This window comes from Sciurus carolinensis, chromosome 6, assembly GCF_902686445.1.
Source record: "Sciurus carolinensis chromosome 6, mSciCar1.2, whole genome shotgun sequence".
Lineage (NCBI taxonomy): Eukaryota > Metazoa > Chordata > Mammalia > Rodentia > Sciuridae > Sciurus > Sciurus carolinensis.
In genome coordinates this window covers 99,053,194-99,073,784 of record NC_062218.1, presented here as the reverse complement: position 1 = coordinate 99,073,784, position 20,591 = coordinate 99,053,194, and the positions used below count along the sequence as shown (strand labels likewise).

Below are 20,591 nucleotides of genomic sequence, written 5' to 3'. Positions count from 1 at the left end.
CCTAACCATTCATACACTAGGTAGGATGATAACTCCCAGGAAAGAGCTTCTTCCTCATTTCATACAAACCATTTGTTTTTCTCTGTAAAGCCTCAAACTTTTCTTTATTTTCAGGAAATATATACTTCACATGAGAAGCTTATCAACTCTGAGTAGCTAAGTTTCCTGTAGGCATAGACTGTGCTTGAATATAGGTCAAGACTTACCCACCAAACTCCCCAACTCCTTCAAAAGCAGATTCCAGATAAAAATTCTGAACTACCCATGAAATGGCTGAGGCTAAGATCATTTAGTGGAAGTTAATTATATGATTAATCAATATGCACATCTTATCTGGAAAGAGAGCAAATAACTGATAATCAAATAATAGGAGGTAGTTTTAGACAGTGATTTAACCCCCTTGGTTTAAAAAGAATTTTTTTAAGTTCTCTTCAATTATCACATTTACTGGTCAAGATCAGTGTTTAAATTGCCCATTATAGGAGTTTCTAATGAAAATGTAATCATCCAATATCAAGCCTTACCTTCTGGGGAAACTTCAATTTCATTAGGAATATGGACATTATCTGGTGAAACTGAGTGAGCTCACAGTGATGTAATCCCTGGTACAGTGAGGTGCCAGCAGAAGCTTGACAGTCTGCACTGTGAGAGGCCTGCATGAAGTAGCCTAATGATAATGGTACTGGAAGAATGATTTAATCAATCACTAACACAAAGATTGTGTTAACGACTCTCCAGTTGTAGAAAGAAAAAGTCTCACTACCTGGTCAACCCCATATGATTTTAAAGTGTTAAGAATTAAGAGGATCTTTTCTTAGTGAATTCTTTATTTTGCCTGAAAACTCAAAGATTTTGCCAGTATAAAATTTTTATCCCAAATAATGGGTTATTTTACATATAAAAGACAAATCCAAGATTAGCAAGTATTCCTAAGTGCTAGCATATATTGCAATGGTTTTTGATAGATACTTTTAGAGGTCCTGGCATTGAAGATTCAGGATGCTTTCCAATACAAGGTAAGAAAAAGCAACTCACTATCTGTTGCATGAACAGATTAAAACAAATGCATAATTGGTCCAAAGAACAATATATGAAATGTCCAGAACAAATATACCCTTATTCCAAACATGTTCTGATAGAATGGATAGATGGTATAAACTGGAAATATGAATTATGTAATCATATCCTTAAATTTTTCCAATTGTGATTTGAAAATTTTAAGAGATTCAAATATTTATAGGTAACATTAAATTATCAATTTTTTGCTTAAGCATGTTTTCATCCTTCAAGATCCTATTACTCATGGAGAGATTAATTAGGGAAAAGTCAAAGTATTAAAATAAGAACATTTAAGAAAATTGTTCTATTAACTTCTAATTTAGGAAAATTGTTCTTTATTGATTTCTAATATATATGCAATGTTGGATGGTAGGACAATGATTCAAAATAAAGGCAGATCTATGAATCTAAATATTTGGTAGAGATCCTAAAGAATAAAATACGGAAAATTCTAGAATTGGCAAGAAAACTTAAAACCCCACCTTTCCGAAGTATTTCGATTCTGAAGGTTGTTGTCCTTCTTCTACGGAGTCTGGACCTTGAGGTAGACTGGGGCTGAAGGCCATGAGGTCGGTCTTGGGCGGACCTTCGCCAGAGCACACCCTCTGTCGCCTCTGCTGGGAGTAAGACCAACTCCCCACAGCGCTGGAGCAAACCAGCATGGGTTTTCCAGGACCACACGCACCCTCAGTGGGCGCTGCGGAGCACCGAAATGCCGTGTACAGTAGCAGAGTGAGCACCAACAGGCTAGACACCGCGCAGATGGCTATGATCAAGTACACGTTGACGTCCACCAGCGCTATCTCTGAGCCTGAAGCACCTGCCAACGCCCTTGAAGAGGCCTTTGGCGTTTGGCTACTCTCCACCAGAGACAACAGCACTGTGGCAGTGGCAGTCAGTGACGGCTCACCGTGGTCTTTAACCAGCACCACCAGTCGCTGGCGTGGCGCGTCTGACTCGTCCAGAGAGCGCGTCGTGCTGATCTCACCTGTGTACAGTCCCACGCGGAACGGACTGCGGGATCCACCCACCGCCAGTTGCAGCTCATAGGTCAACCACGCATTGTAGCCAGAGTCCGCATCCACCGCGCGTACCTTAGCCACAATGTGGCCTGCGCCCACAGACCATGGCACCAGCTCACTCACCACTCCCTCTGGGCCACCGACCCCAGGTACCAGCAGCATGGGAGCATTGTCATTCTCATCCAGCACGAACACCTGCAGCGTCACGTTACTGCCCAGTGGCGGCACACCAGCGTCGCGTGCGTTCACCTGGAACTGCAGCATCTCAAGCACTTCGTGGTCCAGAGGCTGCAGTGCATACACCTTGCCGCTCTCCGCTTGCACCGACACGTAGCTCGACAGCGCACGCTCGCCCACACGCCGCTCCACCAGAGAGTAGGACACCAGCGCGTTCTCCTGTGCGTCTGCGTCATGCGCCGACACCGTGAAGATGTGGCACCCAGGTGGGTTGTTCTCCTTCACGAACACCGTGTACTCGGGCTGCAGGAACACTGGTGCATTGTCGTTCACATCGGCCACCTCCACGGACACGCTGGCGGTGGCCCACAGAGAAGGTGAGCCCCCATCCCTAGCAGTCACCACCAGCTTATAGTCAGATATGGTCTCGCGGTCCAAGGCGCTGTCCAGCACCAATGAATAGTAATTCTTGAAGGTAGACACCAGCTTAAAGGGACCATGGGCCATTAGGGTGCAGGTCACCTGCCCATTGGAACCAGAATCCCGGTCTGACACTGTGATGAGGGCTATGACGGTGCCCAGTGGAGCATTTTCTTGGATAGGAAGCGAGAGTGATGTTATTGAGACTTCTGGTGTGTTATCATTGATATCCACAAGTTTTACTGAAATTTTACAGTGTCCTGACATTGACGGGGTGCCTTTGTCAGATGCAATGACGTGAATATCGTAGAATTTCGTTTCTTCATAATCTAATTTCCCCTTAGTTCGGACTTCCCCTGAGCTGGTATCTATTTTGAACTTTGTCTGTATAGTGGAGGACATATCACTACTGAGTGAATACACAATCTCGCCATTTGATCCTTCATCTGCATCAGAAGCATTTAATTTAACCACCAAAGTTCCATTTGTAGTGTTCTCTAACAGTTGCACTTTGTAAACTGATTGAGCAAAAGTAGGTTCGTTGTCATTCACATCTAATACCTCAATAAGTATTTGAACAGTGCCGGTGAGTACAGGTTGCCCCCCATCCCTAGCTTCCAGTGTCAAATTAACCTCAGCAGTTTCCTCTCTGTCCAGAGGTTTCCCCAATACAAGAAACAACGATTGACTTAATTCATCATTCGTCTGGATGTCTAGAAAGAAAAACTCACTATAGCTGAGTTTGTAGGAGATAAGAGCATTTACTCCAATGTCTGCATCAGATGCTCCCTCTAAAAGAAACCTTGAGTCAAGCAGCCTAGACTCATGAAAACGGATAGTCTTTACTGTTATTGGAAATACCGGAGAGTTGTCGTTAATGTCCTTCACCTCCACCTCCACATGGAAAACCTGCAGCGGTCTGTTCACGATCACCTCCAGGTGGATGCTACACTCCTCACTCTTCCCGCACAGCTCCTCCCGGTCGATCCGAGAATTCACAAACAAAACGCCATTCTGCAGATTTACCTCCAGAAGATCCCCGCGGTCCTTGGATGCCACCCGAAACAGACGAGGCACCAATTCTGCCAGCTCCAGCCCCAGGTCCTGGGCTATGCGACCCACGAAGGTGCCGTGTTTTGCCTCCTCCGATACGGAGTAGTGGAGCTGGCCGCTCCCCGCCTCCCAGGCTGCCAGGAGCAGAAGGGAGAGCAGCAAACACTGCCAGACCTTTTGACCCCTTCTCAGAGAGGACACCATTACTAATCCTCAGTGAGTTTGTCAAATTAAAGGATCATGTTCTGCAAATTTTTTAAGTATTCTAATTCAAATCCTGCTGCTTCTGTTATTGTTCCGTTTATCTGGGGTAACAAAGGGGCTCTGGGTATTTTTCTTCTTAAGAGAATACTCTGTGGTAGACAGCGACATCATGTGGCTAAAATATAGTTTCTACTTTTACCATGCTAACCATGTTTAAGTGTGTAGCTCAGTAGTTAAATATATTTTCACATTGTTGTGAATTTTTTGTCTTGTAAAACAAACTCTGTGTCCAATTAGACAACTCCCATTTTCCACTGCCCCACCCATAGTAACCACCATTCTACTCTGTTTCTATAAATTTGACTATATTAGATACTTCCTATAAATAAAATCAAACAATATTTGCTTTTTGTGACTGACTTATTTGACTTAGCATAATGTCCTGGATGTTTATCCATGTTGTAGCCTTTTAAGACTAAATGATATTCCATTGTGCATATATTTGTATAGTCATTCAACCATCCTTGAACATTTAAATTGCTTACACCTCTTGACTATTGTACATTGTTCTGTGGCAAACACAGGTGTGCAAAAATCTCTTGAAGACAGCTTTCAATTCTTTTGGACATACTACCATTTTAAACTGTTTCTTTAAAGGAAGCACACATGTCTCAAAAGGTATTTTAGTCAAATTTATACTGTTCTTTTTGTGATTTAATTTTTATTTTGAATTATTTAAAGATGGATATTAATAACATTTGTTCTCAGTTGAATTATTAATTTAGGAATATTCCTTTTTCTGTTACATTTGGATTTTATGCAAGAACAATACATCTCTTTAATATTAATTATTTGAGACTATCTTTTATTAATTCTTAGCTGGTCTCTTCACACAGAAAAATATGAGAATAGAATAAAATAATATGGAGATGAAATAAAGGAAATCAAGGGGTGAGATAATGTACAAAATGCATGATAAAGAGTGGTTTTAAATAACTCTATGTCATAAATTTTGTTTTTAGCTTCCTAGAGCAAAGAGGAAAACAAAAATAATTGCAAATTTTAGTGTCCATAAAAATGGCAAAATTCTTCCTAAAGAAAAACTGGCTTTTCCTGGTTCTGGAGCCCAGTTATAACTTTTTGGTAGAGTCCAATATTTTAAAGTATTTAGTCCATCTATGGAAGTGAACATTTATATTAATCAAACTCTAACAATGAATCCTACATACACTGACTTAAGAAAAAAGAAAAGCATAATTTAATGGCTTATACATTTTTTATTGATTTCAGGAAGGGCTGTGACTAAATACCTCAATAATGTAAGGAAAATATATTTTCCACATTTACAATTTCTTTTCTTCTGTTGTACCTTTCAGATAGACTTTTCCTATTTGATAGGAAATGGCTGTAGCCTTAGGTTATACACTACAAGTTTAGTGACTCTCAACATCAGATGCCCCTTTTCTAATAGTCCCAACAAAAATCCTAGACATCACTTCCTGGGACCTGGCTTGAATGATGTGTCTTTCCTTTAGTGAATAGTTGTACTGGTTCTCCCATTGGTCAGACAAGGGTCACCTGTTCATTCCCAAAGCCAGAAGTTGAAATCAGCCCCACCTAAATTAGGTGAACTGAAATGGGGTAGGGGTTGGTTCCTATAGAGGTCCTAGAATGTGTTCAAATTCTCCTGGAGCTTAAACTGACTACACATAGCTTCAGACAATATAATTACATATGCACATGACACCTATAAATTTTTATGTATTCAGTGGCCAATGCATTTACAACTATTGCCACATTAAGAAATTATAGCTAACATCGAAATAGCTCTAAGAAACATGGCTTTCTTTAGGCATATTTTGTAATTGTGTAAGATAATTACACTGGACTTTCAGAATGACAAATGTAGGGGAATAAGAAGCATTTTGAGCTATTATTCAGGGTTTTTAAGGACCTAGAATCATTTTCTCCCTCCTTCAGGGAATTTTAGTACCATTGCCAGATACATAAGTACTTTCCTCCAATGGGGAAAGAAAACTGAAAAGTCATGCAATACCTCCTCTCACTCCCATCCCCACCCCAATTTGATCTCTCTCTCTTGGTATCTATAATGCTTTGAATAGTACCCTAAAATATATCTGCATTCAAATGTTCAGAATGTGACCCTGTTTTTAATAAAGGTCTTTACAAAAATAACTAAGGCAAATATATTAATATGAGATCAGCCTATGAGTTATCCATAAGTCCAATGCCAGTTGTTCCTTATAAGAGAAAAAGAGAAGATATATAGCAACATGAAGAAGATATGAACACAGAAACAAAAATTTGAGTTATGCTGCCACAAGTCAAGGAATGCCAAGAGATGCCAGAATCTGGAAGAGGCAAGGAAGAATTTTCTGCTTGAGTCTTCACAGTACAGACAAAACCTTGATTTTGGACCTCCAACCTTTAGAACTGTGAAAATAAATTCCTGTAGTTTCAAGTCACCATTTTTGTTACAGCAACCCAAGGAAACTAATATAGTATACACTAGTAGAACTGTATTCTTTGCATCTACCAAAACAAACTAATTTTCATCATATTTATGAGTTCGAGCATTCGCTCTTGCAAAAATTTCAAACCAATCTTTCACAAAAGTACTACAAAGAACCAGAAGAAAAAAAACAATAGGGAATGAATAATGAGCAAGAAAAAAAGCATACCTATGCCATTTTGAATTTCAATTTGCTATTTTTCTTCTAATAAATTTTATATATAAGAAAAATAAATCATAATGAAAACTTTTCCCATAAAATCCATTATCCAAACTGCTTAATGGTCAGTCGCATTGGTTAAAATGTCAATAATAATGTTCTTCTATCATTGAACATTGTAATGTTGTTAATACTTTCTCCTTAAAATGTATTATTTTCACACTAATTTAATGGCAGTGGAACACCAAAATATATGGTTGTGAATTCACTATTTCATTTTCATTCTTAAATAAACTCTAAAATTTTATTTCTTGCTCCTGAAAAGTTCTCTGTAGTTATAGAAGACTCCTATGACAGCTTTTTTCCACATATTGGCTTAGCCTCCCAGTTTTCTTATGGCATCTCAATATCAATGTCAACTGTGCTTCTGTAATTGCTGCAACAGGAAAAAATAGAAGATAGTCTTGCACTGGCCATTACATAACTCTCTTTGAAAGCGATATGCACTTGCATTTCATTGACCAAAGAAAATCATACAACCATGAGGCAACAGAGAAGTAAAATCCTCCAGTGTTCTCAGAAGGAGAACAGCAAACACAAGAATGGGATCAAAATTGTATGTATAATATGTCAAAATACACACTACTGTCATATATATTTAAAAACAACCAATTAAAAAAGGAAGAGAACAGAAATATTGATAGTGACTACTAAAGTAAACAACTATTTCTCATTCTCACCTATTTGTATATTTTACTGACTAGCAATCTCAGAGGTACCTCAAATGATACTTCCCTTTTCTAATATTTATTTTTATATTAGAATATAAAATTGCAGTTCTAATGTTCAAAAGGATAATTTTTGGGGGGGGTGCTGGGGATCGAACCCAGGGCCTTGCCTTGTGCTTGCAAGGCAAGCACTCTACCAACTGAGCTATCTTCCCAGACCCAGGATAATTTTTTAAAAGATGGAACATACAAAAATAAAATCTTCTCAAGTTTTTTTCCCTTTTATTTCAGGAAGTGTAAAAAATAATATTTGCCTAAAAATTAACTTGCATTGGTATCAGCACACCAAGATATCTTGAAAATAAATTACCATTCTCAAAATCATAATCATGAAACCAAAGCTAATTATTGAAGTCAAGTAATCCCAAATTTAAAATTTATGTATTATCAAAATTTTACTGAAATCCATGATATTTTGTTCCCATTTGGGGTATTTGAAAATTGGAGACTCCACAGGAAGATGATAACAATACTGTTATTCCCAATATGTGCAGCACAATCACCCTGGCCTAGTTTTTTCAGATAGGAAATAAACCAATATCTTTAATAGACAATAAAGATTAACCAAAATTAATCCTATTACATAACAATGGTTATAATCTGCTAATAAGATCTCAGTCTTCATAATATCACCTTTTATGGATATACAACTTTTAAATCAATACATGTCTAATTTAAATTGTAAACATTGTGAAATAAGCACTAAAGAACAAACTTCCATAAATCCATATTATTCTATGCCCTTATTAATACTAAGTCAATTCATAACAAATGAATCATAGGAAAGAGGAGATGGAAACGCAGGAAAATAAAGTAACTGATTCATCTTATGAAAAATAAGAGATGAAGTAATACAATACATTTGGTTTAGGATTTGGTTTCATAGTGATTAATATTTAAGATTCACTTACAAGTTAATGCCTTCAACCAACCCAGAAACACTTAATCTTTACAATAATCATTACAATACTGAAGGAATTGTTTGTTCTTTGATCCATAATGTACTAATCTAAAACTTTGTATTTGATAATTATACCAATTAATTTGTGTGAAGGTATACATGAATGCTTTCAGGCCAAATTTAAAAGGCTGCTGGTATTATCAAAAGATGCTTAGTTCCATTAATAATCTTATGGCTTAATCTGTCATTGAAGTGCTATGAGATAATTGCTTTTTCAAACTCCATAAATTCTTTAATGAGTTGCACAATTGTAGTTTTAAATGCCAATGACTAACTCCAATTTTTCTGGCTTAATAAAAGAAAATATGTCTTTATCCTTTACATACTACATATGATTTTCAGTTTGGCCTCAAACCACAGTTCCCTCTTGTCGGGGTTTCGGCCGGACCCCTGGCCCTAGGTGTGGCAAGGCTAAGATGGCACCTGGCAGTGAGCCAGAGCAGTTAACTTTTGCACAAACAACTGACATTATTTTGAGGAAGTTCCAGGGATTGGCTAAGCTCCCTGATGGACAGTACAGGTCCACTATATGCCTGCCTTTGCTGCCTGTATCTGTTATGCTCTCCCCTCGTGCGAAAATGCTGATTGGTTACAAGTACTGTATATATTGGAGTGTAAGTTCCTCAAAGAGGAGGACAAAGAAAGAACTGAGAGGAGGGGGGTGCGCGCAATAAAAGGGCTGAAAAGAACCAGGTGTCGTGTCTCTCTGCGGGCGGGGAGTGCGACAAATGGCGCCGAAACCCGGGAGCCAAAGAGCAATAATTTTTCACAGACAAGGGTAAGTTAAGTGGTAAGTAATAAGTAATAAAATAATAAAGCAATAAAGTAATAAAGTATGTAAGGCTAGAAAGCCCGGTAACAGAGAAAAAATTAATAGGCTTTAAGCCCGGTAACAGAGAAATATTAATAGGCTTTAAGCCCGGTAACAGAGAAATATTAATAGGCTTTAAGCCCGGTAACAGAGAAATATTAATAGGCTTTAAGCCCGGTAACAGAGAAATATTAATAGGCTTTAAGCCCGGTAACAGAGAAATATTAATAGGCTTTAAGCCCGGTAACAGAGAAATATTAATAGGCTTTAAGCCCGGTAACAGAGAAATATTAATAGGCTTTAAGCCCGGTAACAGAGAAAAAATTAATAGGCTTTAAGCCCGGTAAAAGTTCACAGAAGGCAGGTTCGTTGCCCGGTAAAATTAGTTAGTTTCAATTTATGAAGTGGTACCAAACTGTGTGTGTGGTGTGTTATTTTTGTGTTTGTTGTGTGGCTTGTTTGTGTGCTTGGAGCTCTTAGTGCTGTAAGATTTAATCATAGGAACAGAACTGTCTGGGACTGGAATGTAGCAGCCTCTTAGGGAGTTGTTGGGGAATCACGGACATTGACTCCGGTGAAGACTCGAGACCTGTGGGCAATAGTTAAAAAACACTCTTTTGTGGAGCCTCTGACTGAGGGCAGTCAGGTTTTGGAGAAAATATAAGAGAAAAGGTCTAAAACATCAAAAAGGGCGTCAATAAGATCAGGGACAAACAAAAATAAAATTAAAAGTGGGTGTAAGGAACAACTTGTTAGAAAGAGGGAAATCAGTTTAGGGGAGGGTCCCCCTAGGCAGAGAGCTCAGCAGCTCCATTCCTTGAAAGTAGTAAGAAATAATGTTTTGTGATTTTCTGCATTCAAACCTAACCTGATTTCTCAACCAGGAAAAAAAGGGTTAAAAAGTCCTAGGTGATCCTCCCTCCCCCTGCCACATTGGAATGTAACTACAGCGTCTCAAGGAGAAAAGGGGGGTAACCTAAAGATAAGAAGAAAAGAAGAAAAAAAGTGTCCGTTTTAAATTCCTGGGCCGCTGCATAAAACTGACTTATTCTTCAGGATTCTTGTTTTGTTTTGTTTTTTCTTTAATGCTGTATTTTTGAGCTCATAATTTTAATCCTACATACCTAGGTTAATGATTTTATTTTTGATCAGTTCTATTTTTTATTCAACTGAAGTTTTTGAACAGCTGTTTCATTGCAATGAACATTTACCTATAAAGTTACAAGGCCTTTAATTTTGTGTTATATGTTATGTTGTGCTGTCTAATGTCATGTTTTGTCTGCGTCAAAACTGAGAGCTCTTAAAATTAAAATTTAAAATAGATCCAAATACTTTTAATTCACGTGATTTAAAGGTTCAATTCAAATTGAGTAAACTAATAAAAGTGAAATGTCTTTAAAAATACTTACAAGTCTCCAGGTGGTCAAACTAATGAAATGTTAATGTTAAACAATGTCTAATATCAATTGCTTCTAGGACTTTTCTTTAACAGGAAAGAGGCAGCAGATCCTGTTCAGGACACTTGTCTGATATCTTGGTTTTATAAAATAAATAAATTGGAGTTAACATGTATGGGATTACTCAAATGTGTTTGTAGAGACGTCTGGTTAATTTACAAAGTTAAAATGCTAATTGTTAAATAACATCAGGTACTCTTAACTCCTTTAATTCCATGGGGTATCATACTTAAACCTTATTGGTGTTCTCATAGGATGGTAAATAAAAGGGTTTAAAATTGCTTTGTGTCATCACTAAACTAAAAACAAGGTTACTAAGAGTTATGTCCTAACAAGTGGAATTCTGTATACAAAGGGTCCCAAAAGTTTCAACTGTGTTTCAATTAGAGTATCTGAATTCAAAAATTTCATAAGAGTTGTTTCAGAATGTGAACAAAAAGGGGTCAACAAATAGGAAAGAGAAAATAAAAGGTTCTGGGTTTGGAAATATATTTAATAAAAAGGAAAAGAAAATGTTTCTGGGTAAGAAAGTGCCTGTGTGATGGAATACATGAGGGTCTAAGTAAGTGCTAAGAAAGTCTGTGTGTAAGTAAAGGGCAAGTTTCAACAAGTCTGTGTGTAACTAAGTTGGTTGTGTGTATGTAAAACAGCTAAAGCTATTTAAGGTTTTTCCTAAGGTGAAATACTAATGTGTTGATATAAGCCAAAGTTTAATCTATATGGTAAAATAACAAAGTTTTCTTAAAAACACCAATTCATTCTTAACTTTGTGTCTCTTAAGTTTTATTAAAATAGGGGTTTATACAATTATGGTTAAGCAACTGTTAAAGATTGTACTACATTATAAAGTCTAAATTTTTCTTTAAAAACTAAAATTGGTAAGAACCAATTCCTCACTAAAATTAAAATAACTCTAACCACAGATGTACCTTATAACCCACTAAAACAAGGTATTGTTGAACATACACATCTCACCCTCAAAAATGCTCTTTATAAACAAAAAGGGGGAATAGAGGAGACCTTCAGGTCCCCTAAAGATAAACTTTCTCTTTGTCTCTTTGTTTGGGGTTTTTTAACTCTGGGAAATAAGGGTAACTCGGTGCTTTACTGGAGCTGCGGCTCAGTTTGTGTGTTTCCACGGAATAAACTACTTACTACCTCTTTTTAGTCTCTTAGGAGGAACAGTTCAACTATGTAACAAAACAACTGCTTCTCTCAATTGTACTTCAGATTTGTGCTATCTCTCAATGTTAAAATGCTTCTAGGTTCCTGCTGGCAGACTTAATGTGTGTTCCTACTTTCTTGCCCATACCAGTTTCTGTTACAGATGATGAATTGCCAGTATTGCTTTCTAGAAACAAGAGAGACTTTGGAATCACCACAGCAGTCATTACCACCATAGTTGCATCAGCAGCAGCAGCAGCCGCAGCAGCTGTAGCCTTGACGACATCAGTAATTCTCTTGGTGAACCAGAGGGTGGACTTACTCCAGGAACAAATGGACATTTTGCAGGAACTGTTAAGCGTAGGATGCATTTATCACCTAAGAGGACTTTGTGTTACACCCATAGCTTATCATAACTTCAGCTATGCAGCAAATTTGTCTAGAATCTTGTTTGTTCAGCTACGTACCAACTGGTCTTATGAATTTGATAATCTTACTGCTATTCTTAGATCTCAAATTGTTAGTCTCAATGCTACTAGAGTTAATGTAGCCCCTATGTCCGAAGTGCTAAGTTGGCTATCCTCTTCTTTCAGTTTTGTAAAACAATGGGCAGGTATGGGAGCCTTTTGTATGTTCATGGTTGTTGCTGTTGTCTTCCTCACACGCTTTATCATGCGCATGCGCCGAGATCAAGCTAGAGATCATATCATTTTCCATCAGGCCATGACTGCCCTAGAGGCCGGCAGTTCCCCACAAGTATGGCTCACGATGCTGGATCGCTAGCCAGACGGGTGAGGAAGGAGGTGACCACCGTACCGACCTAAGACAGGAGCTGTAGCATGCTCTGCAGTTATCCGATGACGGGTAAGGACGGTGGTTGACCACTCCGCCTAAGACAGGCACGGTCCCGAGCTTTCCTTTTCTTTTTAAAAGAGAAAAGGGGGAACTGTCGGGGTTTCGGCCGGACCCCTGGCCCTAGGTGTGGCAAGGCTAAGATGGCACCTGGCAGTGAGCCAGAGCAGTTAACTTTTGCACAAACAACTGACATTATTTTGAGGAAGTTCCAGGGATTGGCTAAGCTCCCTGATGGACAGTACAGGTCCACTATATGCCTGCCTTTGCTGCCTGTATCTGTTATGCTCTCCCCTCGTGCGAAAATGCTGATTGGTTACAAGTACTGTATATATTGGAGTGTAAGTTCCTCAAAGAGGAGGACAAAGAAAGAACTGAGAGGAGGGGGGTGCGCGCAATAAAAGGGCTGAAAAGAACCAGGTGTCGTGTCTCTCTGCGGGCGGGGAGTGCGACACCCTCTATCCCTCTTTATCATTCAATCAGTTTAATTGCCCTTTTCATGTCATTTTCCAACTAGTTGATTTTTTCCTCTTGTATTGTAGCAAGGAGAATTATACACCATTTTCTCTTTCTGGTGCTGGAGATTGATTCCAGGGCCTCCTGAATGCTAAGCAAGCTCTACCACTGAGCTACACCCCCAGCCCTACACACAGTTTTCTGAGCAATATTGGTATAAAGAGAAAATGTTTTACTCTGCCTTTTTTCCTCCAGAAGCTTGCTTAAAATGCTCAGATGTATTGCCTATTTTCAAAGGCACAAATAGAATGAGATCCTTTTTTATGGACACCTTGGTTTGACAAAGAAAACTGAAAATGCAATCTTACACCAAAACCAAGACTTTTATAACCAAATTGTTATTTTAAATAGATTGGAATATTGTCCCCTTGAAGTCAGAGACCTTGCCTACCTTGTTTCACTATGGCTGCATCTCTAGGATTCTATCATAGGGCTTAGTTTATGTTATCTCTCAATATGTGGTGTTGAATGAATAAAAATTAAATATTGAATGTAACTAGAGACAATCTTAAGCCTGGTCATTAATATTGTTAACAAATGTAGCTAGGGGGATATAGTAACATGAGTTGGGAAGAAATTTTATTTTGTGATTTTCAAGTCTATGTTTTCCAATTTTATGATCCTGCAACATTTATCTCCTATATAGAATAAATGGGGTTTTTCTTGGTATCAGGACCCTAAAATTATTATTGTTTTGCTGATGCTTACCCAAAGACTAAGTATGGCACTTAATATTTGGAAAGATAAATAAACATGCTCTCAGTCTAATTCTTGCGATGCTCTAAGCAATGGGTCTTATAAATGCTCAAATTTGTGAAAATTTAACTAACAAATTGTTATGGTTTGGATGTGAGGTGTCCCCCAAAAGTTCACATGTGAAACAATGCAGGAAGGTTCAGAGGAGAAATGATTGGGTAGTAAGAGTCTAAATCCAATCAGTGAATTACTCCCTGATGGGATTGACTGAAGTGGTAGGGTGTGGCTGAAGGAGATTGGAATTTGGGCATGGCTTTGGGGTATATATTTTGTATCTGGAGAGTGGAGACTCTCCCCACTCTCTCTCTTTCTCTTTCTCCCCACCCCCTTCCTGATGATTCAAGCTACTTCCCTCTGCCATGCTCTTCGGCCCTGATGTTCTGCCTCACGTGGAGCCCCAAGGAATGGAACCAGTCTTGTATGGACTAAGACCTCTGAAACTGTGAGCCCTCAAATAAACCTCTCCTCTATAATTGTGCTGGTCAGATCATTTGGTCACAGCAGCGAAATAGCTGACTGAAACACAAATTATATTAATTTCTCATTGAATATTTCCATAAGGGGACTTCTACAGGACTTATTCTGTGTGTTTCTTTGAACATTTGGCAAAAAAGATATTTTCATTCATGTAACCAGAATGAAACACAGAAAACCAAACATTGTTACACTTGGGGCTGAATGACTAGCAAATTCAATGAAGTCTATATTCAATATGTATGAGATGGATTTTGCAAAACTGCTATAAAATATACTGCCCAATACAGTGCACAAGTATATTGATCAACATAATGATCAATAATCAAACCTTTCTTTATTGTATAGCAGGAAGAAATATTTTTCCTTTCTGAAAAATGGATTTAGAGAACTTTCTTTTTTATTTTTTATATTTCTGTATTCACTTCCAGAGATATGGGTGTTAGGATTTGCACTCAGTCTATGATTGATTTTTGGAAAATCACTCACTCCTCTGTCTTGATCTTTTTACAGTGACTTTTAGCAGAATTTTTAAAATTTGCTTTTGCAAATTTTTTCCCTTCTAAACTACCTTAAATTTTTTATAAAAGAATGTATTAGAACAAACAAGTTTTTGGGTATCCTTGGGAAATTTAAAGACAATCTTGTAATTATGCTGAATATGGTTTTGCTGAGTCTCAGCACCTTCATCCATAAAGTTTCACCTTGGAAATGATTGGAACAATTAAATGAGGTAAAAAATAAGGGTTTCAGAACATTAGCAAGTAATGGGAGGAGCTCTCTAAGTGTTTCTAACTAGATCTTCTAAATAATAAGTTCATGCAATATTCTACACCCAGGGGAAGTCAAGATTAATGGCAACAAGAAATTGCCCATAGTGACAATAAAGTGGTTGTAAATTTTAGTTGTAAATTTAAAGTATCACCTAATAAATATATTTTAAATTACATGTATTTAATTATTTATTTCCCACTTTGAAATTTAGCAAGTGAAGGGAAGGCAGATGGTTTCTATAATTGGCCTGCAATGATTTGTAAAGTGTTTTGACATTTCACCAGGGGACATAAGGGAATAAATCTGAAAATATCACTGTATGACCCTGTAGGGATCCTGTTAAATACCAAAAGCACTACTTAGTGTTGGAGTATTTCTTAAAGTATGCTACCATTTAAATCAATGGCTTTCCTTTCCTAGTTCTACTCAACACACAATTACAATTAATGGAGTATCCATATTAAATGATAAGGTTTGTTTCAATGATGATGAACAGCTTGAATATATTTTTAAAGTGACATTTGAAAAGATTGTTAGATAAATTATAGCTAAATTTTTTTAAATTAAGGCGAAGATTAAAAGTTCGACTTACATTACTGGAAAGATCCAAATTTGCTTCTGAATGTTCATTTCTGTTTGATATGTTCAAACCTGGGGATAGACTCGGACTGAACGCCATGAGGTCGGTCTTCGGCGGGCCCTCACCAGAGCACACTCTCTGTCGCCTCTGCTGAGAGTAAGACCAGCTCCCCACCGCGCTGGAGCACACCAGCATGGGCTTCCCAGGCACACACACATCCTCCCTGTATGCCGCAGAGCACCGAAATGCCCTATACAGCAGCAGCGTGAGCACCAACAGGCTGGATACCGCACAGATGGCTATGATCAGGTACACGTTCACATCCACCAGGGTCACTCCAGGGCCAGCAGTGCTGACCGATGCCCGCGATGAGGCCTTTGGAGCCTGGCCGCTCTCCACCAGGGACAACAGCACTGTGGCTGTGGCAGTCAGCGACGGCTCACCATGGTCCTTCACCAGAACCAGCAATCGCTGGCGCTGAGCGTCCGCCTCATCCAGGGCGCGCGTCGTGCTGATCTCGCCGGTATACAGACCCACGCGGAACGGGCTGCGCTCACCACCTGCCACCAGTTGCAGTTCATAAGAGAGCCAAGCATTGTAACCAGAGTCAGCATCCACTGCGCGCACCTTGGTTAATACATGGCCCACGCCCACTGACCGCTGCACCAGTTCACTCACAGTGGCCCCTGCACCATCCGCCCCAGGTCCCAGCAGTGTTGGCATGTTGTCATTCTCATCCAGCACGAACACTTGTAGGGTCACGTTGCTGCCCAGCGGTGGCACACCAGCGTCATGTGCGCTCACCTGGAACTGCAGCATCTCAAGCTCTTCGTGGTCCAGAGGCTGCAGTGCATACACCTTGCCACTCTCCGCGTGCACCGACACGTAGCTCGACAGCGCACGCTCGCCCACACGCCGCTCCACCAGAGAGTAGGACACCAGCGCGTTCTCCTGTGCGTCTGCGTCACGCGCGGACACCGTGAAGATGTGGCAACCAGGTGGGTTGTTCTCCTTCACGAACACCGTGTACTCGGGCTGCGCGAACACTGGCACGTTGTCGTTCACATCGGCCACCTCCACGGACACGCTGGCGGTGGCCCACAGTGAAGGTGAGCCTCCGTCCCTGGCTGTCACCACCAGCTTATAGTCAGAGATAGTCTCGCGGTCCAGGGCGTTGTCCAGCACCAATGAATAGTAATTCTTGAAAGTGGACACTAGCTTGAAAGGGACTTGGGGTGTGAGGGAGCAAGTCACTAGTCCGTTGACACCTGAGTCACGATCCGACACGCTGATCAGAGCGATGGCCGTGTTAAGTGGAGCGTCCTCTCTGATGGGTAAAGACAGCGAAGTGATTGCCAGTTCTGGAGCGTTATCATTTACGTCCAGCACTTTCACCAAAACTTTGCAGTGATTTGACATGGGAGGACTTCCTTTATCAACTGCCTTTACTTGGATTTCATAGTGTTTTGTCTCTTCATAATCCAGATTACCAATAATTCTAATTTCTCCTAAAGTGGAATCAATTTTGAATTTTTCTTGAACATTAGTAGAAACATCACCGCCAAAAGAAAAGACAACTTCCCCATTTACATCTTCATCAGCATCAGAGACATTTAACGTGGTCACTAATGTTCCATTTGCTGTAGTCTCTAATAAATGGACTCTGTATATGTTTTGTTCAAACAGTGGGGCATTATCATTAACGTCCAGCACAGTTATCAGCAACTGAACTGTACTTTCCAATTCTGGTTTGCCCCCATCAGTGGCTGTCAATAATAAATGAAGTTCTGGTGTTTCTTCTCTATCCAAAGATTTCCTCAATTCAAGTGAAAGAGATTTACTCATTTCATCACTTGCCTGTACTACTTTCAAGGAGAAGTAATCACTGGGGCTGAGGGAATAAGTTAGAAGAGCATTGGCACCAATGTCTGCATCATCAGCGCCCTCTATCGGAAAACGAGAATCCAGCTGTCTATTTTCAGGAATAAAAATCCTTTGTTCTTTGCCTCTGAAGACCGGTGGATTATCGTTAACATCTTTCACCTCGACTTCCACATGGAAAACCTGTAGCGGTCTGTCCACGATCACCTCCAGGTGGATGTTACACTCCGCGCTCCGCCCGCACAGCTCCTCCCGGTCGATCCGAGAATTCACAAACAAAATGCCATTCTGCAGATTTACCTCCAGAAGGTCCCCGCGGTCCTTGGATGCCACCCGGAACAGGCGCGGCACCAGCTCTGCCAGCGCCAGTCCCAGGTCCTGCGCGATGCGGCCCACGAAGGTGCCGTGCTTGGCCTCTTCTGGGACCGAGTAATGGAGCTGACCACTCGGGGTCTCCCAGACAGAGAGAAGTGAGAGAAGCAGTAGCTGGTATCCCAGGCCTCCTCGCCTGAAAAACAGCATCGCAAAAACACTATACCTTCCCTTCTGCTCTCACCTTAACAGTCTTACTTTTTTACTTCATATTTTCAATCATGTATCTCCTTACCGTTTTTGTCTTCTCTCCCATGGTGACAAAATGGAGCTTCCTCCTTTAGCTTTTAGTGATTGGTACCTTATTCCCATTGACAAGACTTTGTGGTATACAGCGACATCATGTGGCTAATGTGAATTTTTGATTCATTCATTGATCTTTCAAAATACAGTCGATATTCATTTGCGATTTACTCAATGCAATCATTTTTAATTTAAGCTCTTTACAGATTCAGGACATTTTCTAGTTTTACTTGAGAGCATGTAATTTAGTATTTTCCTTTAGTTATTTTCACAAAAATATTACAATTGGATTTGAGAACATTCAGAATATGCTTTGCCATTGTATCTAAAATGATTCATCAGCTCACGTAGTTTTATTATTAAATACTTGTAGCTGTATATGGAAGCTCAAAAACAGTGCACTTTAACCACTAAAGTTAGCTTTATTCTAGAAGTTTATTTATTTTAACTGATATAATTATTTATATGTAATTATAAATATATGGTTATCAAGGACTTACATATGACATTTTTAGAAAAATTTCTAGATTACATTTAAAATTTCCTCAATGTTCTAAGAAAAATATCATTATTTTCTGATACTTTAAATACTTGAATGAAGATATTTGGGGATTTCCCTTATTGCTTGTTATATAACAATGACTTAAGTTTTGAATTTGTAACTTTGACTTCAAAAAGTCATTATTCCAAATTGAATTAATGTCAATTGGATCTTTAGTCCCACATCAAAATTTCAATCATAGCTTTTCTCTTTCTCAGATCAAACACTGTCACATTTCAACAACAACAACAAAAAAAAAAGGATGCTGAATTGCTATCAGGTACACAAACTGAGAATGTCATAACAGTTCACAATCAAAATGAAAAATGTAAATCTAGGACAATGATTAAGTTTTTAGAAGAAATAATTTGAGAATAATCTATTAATAAAACTCTCCATCCTCAGTCCAATTCATAATTAGAATCCCACAATAACATCAAGATTTGACAAAAATGTAGTCAGAATAAACTCACCAGTTATTTTTTTTTAAAGAATAGACTTAAGTCAGTCAAGGTGCCACATGCCTACTCAAAAGGCAAGTAGATTCAGATTTGAAGCCAACCTGAGCAATATAGCTAGACTTAGATCCATCACACTTAAGTCACTACTCTGCTTCCCCAAGTCTGGTCACCATAGTCAGAGGAAACATGAAACATAGTCAGACCTGAACAGAATTCCCTCCCTTTTTTTTTCCACTAATGCTAGTTAGTGGCATGTTGATGGTCTAGTGCACTGTAATGGATAGATGATAATAGACTATGAGGGCAGCCCTGTCCCACATACTCCCCAAACCTACCTCCTGCCCTTGGAAGTCCCCATTATAGCTATGCCACTGGAAAACCGAAAGCTGCATATTTATGTGCTCAATAAACATCTGCTTGCGGTCGGTGTCGGTGTCTCATCAGGGAGCAAGATAAACATGTCCTTGACTCTAAAGACTTCACCCATAAAATGCAGAAATATTTCAAAAGTACTTACAGAACATAGCACATTCTAGAAATAGCAAAACAAGTCTTCTGATTTAAATGAAGGAAGACTTTCCTAAGGAAGTTTTATGATTTCAGTACCCCTTCTTGAATAAGGTTGTTTACCCAGCCTTGAGTGGTGGTCTTGCATTTTCTCCTTTAATTCTCTCAACAGCCCCAGGAGGTAGGTAAGGCTGATGATTCTCATTTTGCAAATGTGGAAACTTAGGCATAAAAAGTTTAAGGAATTGGAAAATGTAGAAGTGGCAGTTGGCAGTGTCTGGATTTAAAATGGAATTGTCTGCCTTGTGTTAACTGTTATGCTCTAGGACAAGGTGGTCCTGGGGTCTTTGAGAGATGAGCTGTAAGAGGAGATCAAGCACTTACCAGAGGGTCCTGGTAACTGGAGGTGGGAATTTGTCATTCCAGAACAATGAGAAGAAACCATCAGTTTTGGGGCAGAGGACTGATATGAATTATTGGCCCAAGGTGCTTTTACTTACTGGGTGAGGAGTGAAGTAGGGGATAGTGAAGGAGTGAGGAGGTTGCGGCAGTGCTTCAGGCAGAAATGTTCCAGGACTCTGGTCTGAGGGATAAGAGTGAGATAAGTGGTCCTATTTGGTTTGGGAAATAGGATTTGCTAGTGGTCCTGATGAGACGGACAGAAAGAATTTCTGGGAGGAAAAAGAGCAGCCCTGAGACAAGATGTAGGATTATCACCAGACACCGCGAAGGGTAAAGGATCCAGCTCTGGACACCGACGACTGAAAAAAGACGCGGGGCGTGAAAGGAAGCCAGGGCAGAGACATTCGTTGCCACGCTCCTAAC

The 20,591-nt window shown here is 39.4% G+C and overlaps 2 protein-coding genes across 2 annotated transcripts in view; both read right to left on the bottom strand.

Annotated features, from left to right (window-relative positions):
• The window catches only part of LOC124986835 (protocadherin alpha-C2), a 239,146-nt gene extending 220,982 nt beyond the window's left edge, over positions 1 to 18,164 (bottom strand). The window contains exon 1 of the mRNA XM_047555636.1: positions 15,774 to 18,164. Within this exon, the coding sequence (XP_047411592.1) occupies positions 15,774 to 18,164 (2,391 nt within the window). The remainder of the gene's footprint in view (positions 1 to 15,773) is intronic.
• Positions 1,530 to 3,935, bottom strand: LOC124986839 (protocadherin alpha-2-like). The gene has a single exon (XM_047555645.1). The coding sequence runs from the start codon at positions 3,933 to 3,935 to the stop codon at positions 1,530 to 1,532; it is 2,406 nt and encodes an 801-aa protein (XP_047411601.1).
• Positions 18,165 to 20,591: the final 2,427 nt, after the last annotated feature.

What these genes read in the sequence shown, in the direction of transcription:
- LOC124986839 (XM_047555645.1), bottom strand. Translation starts at nt 3,935, where the DNA reads ATGGTGTCCTCTCTGAGAAGGGGTCAAAAGGTCTGGCAGTGTTTGCTG.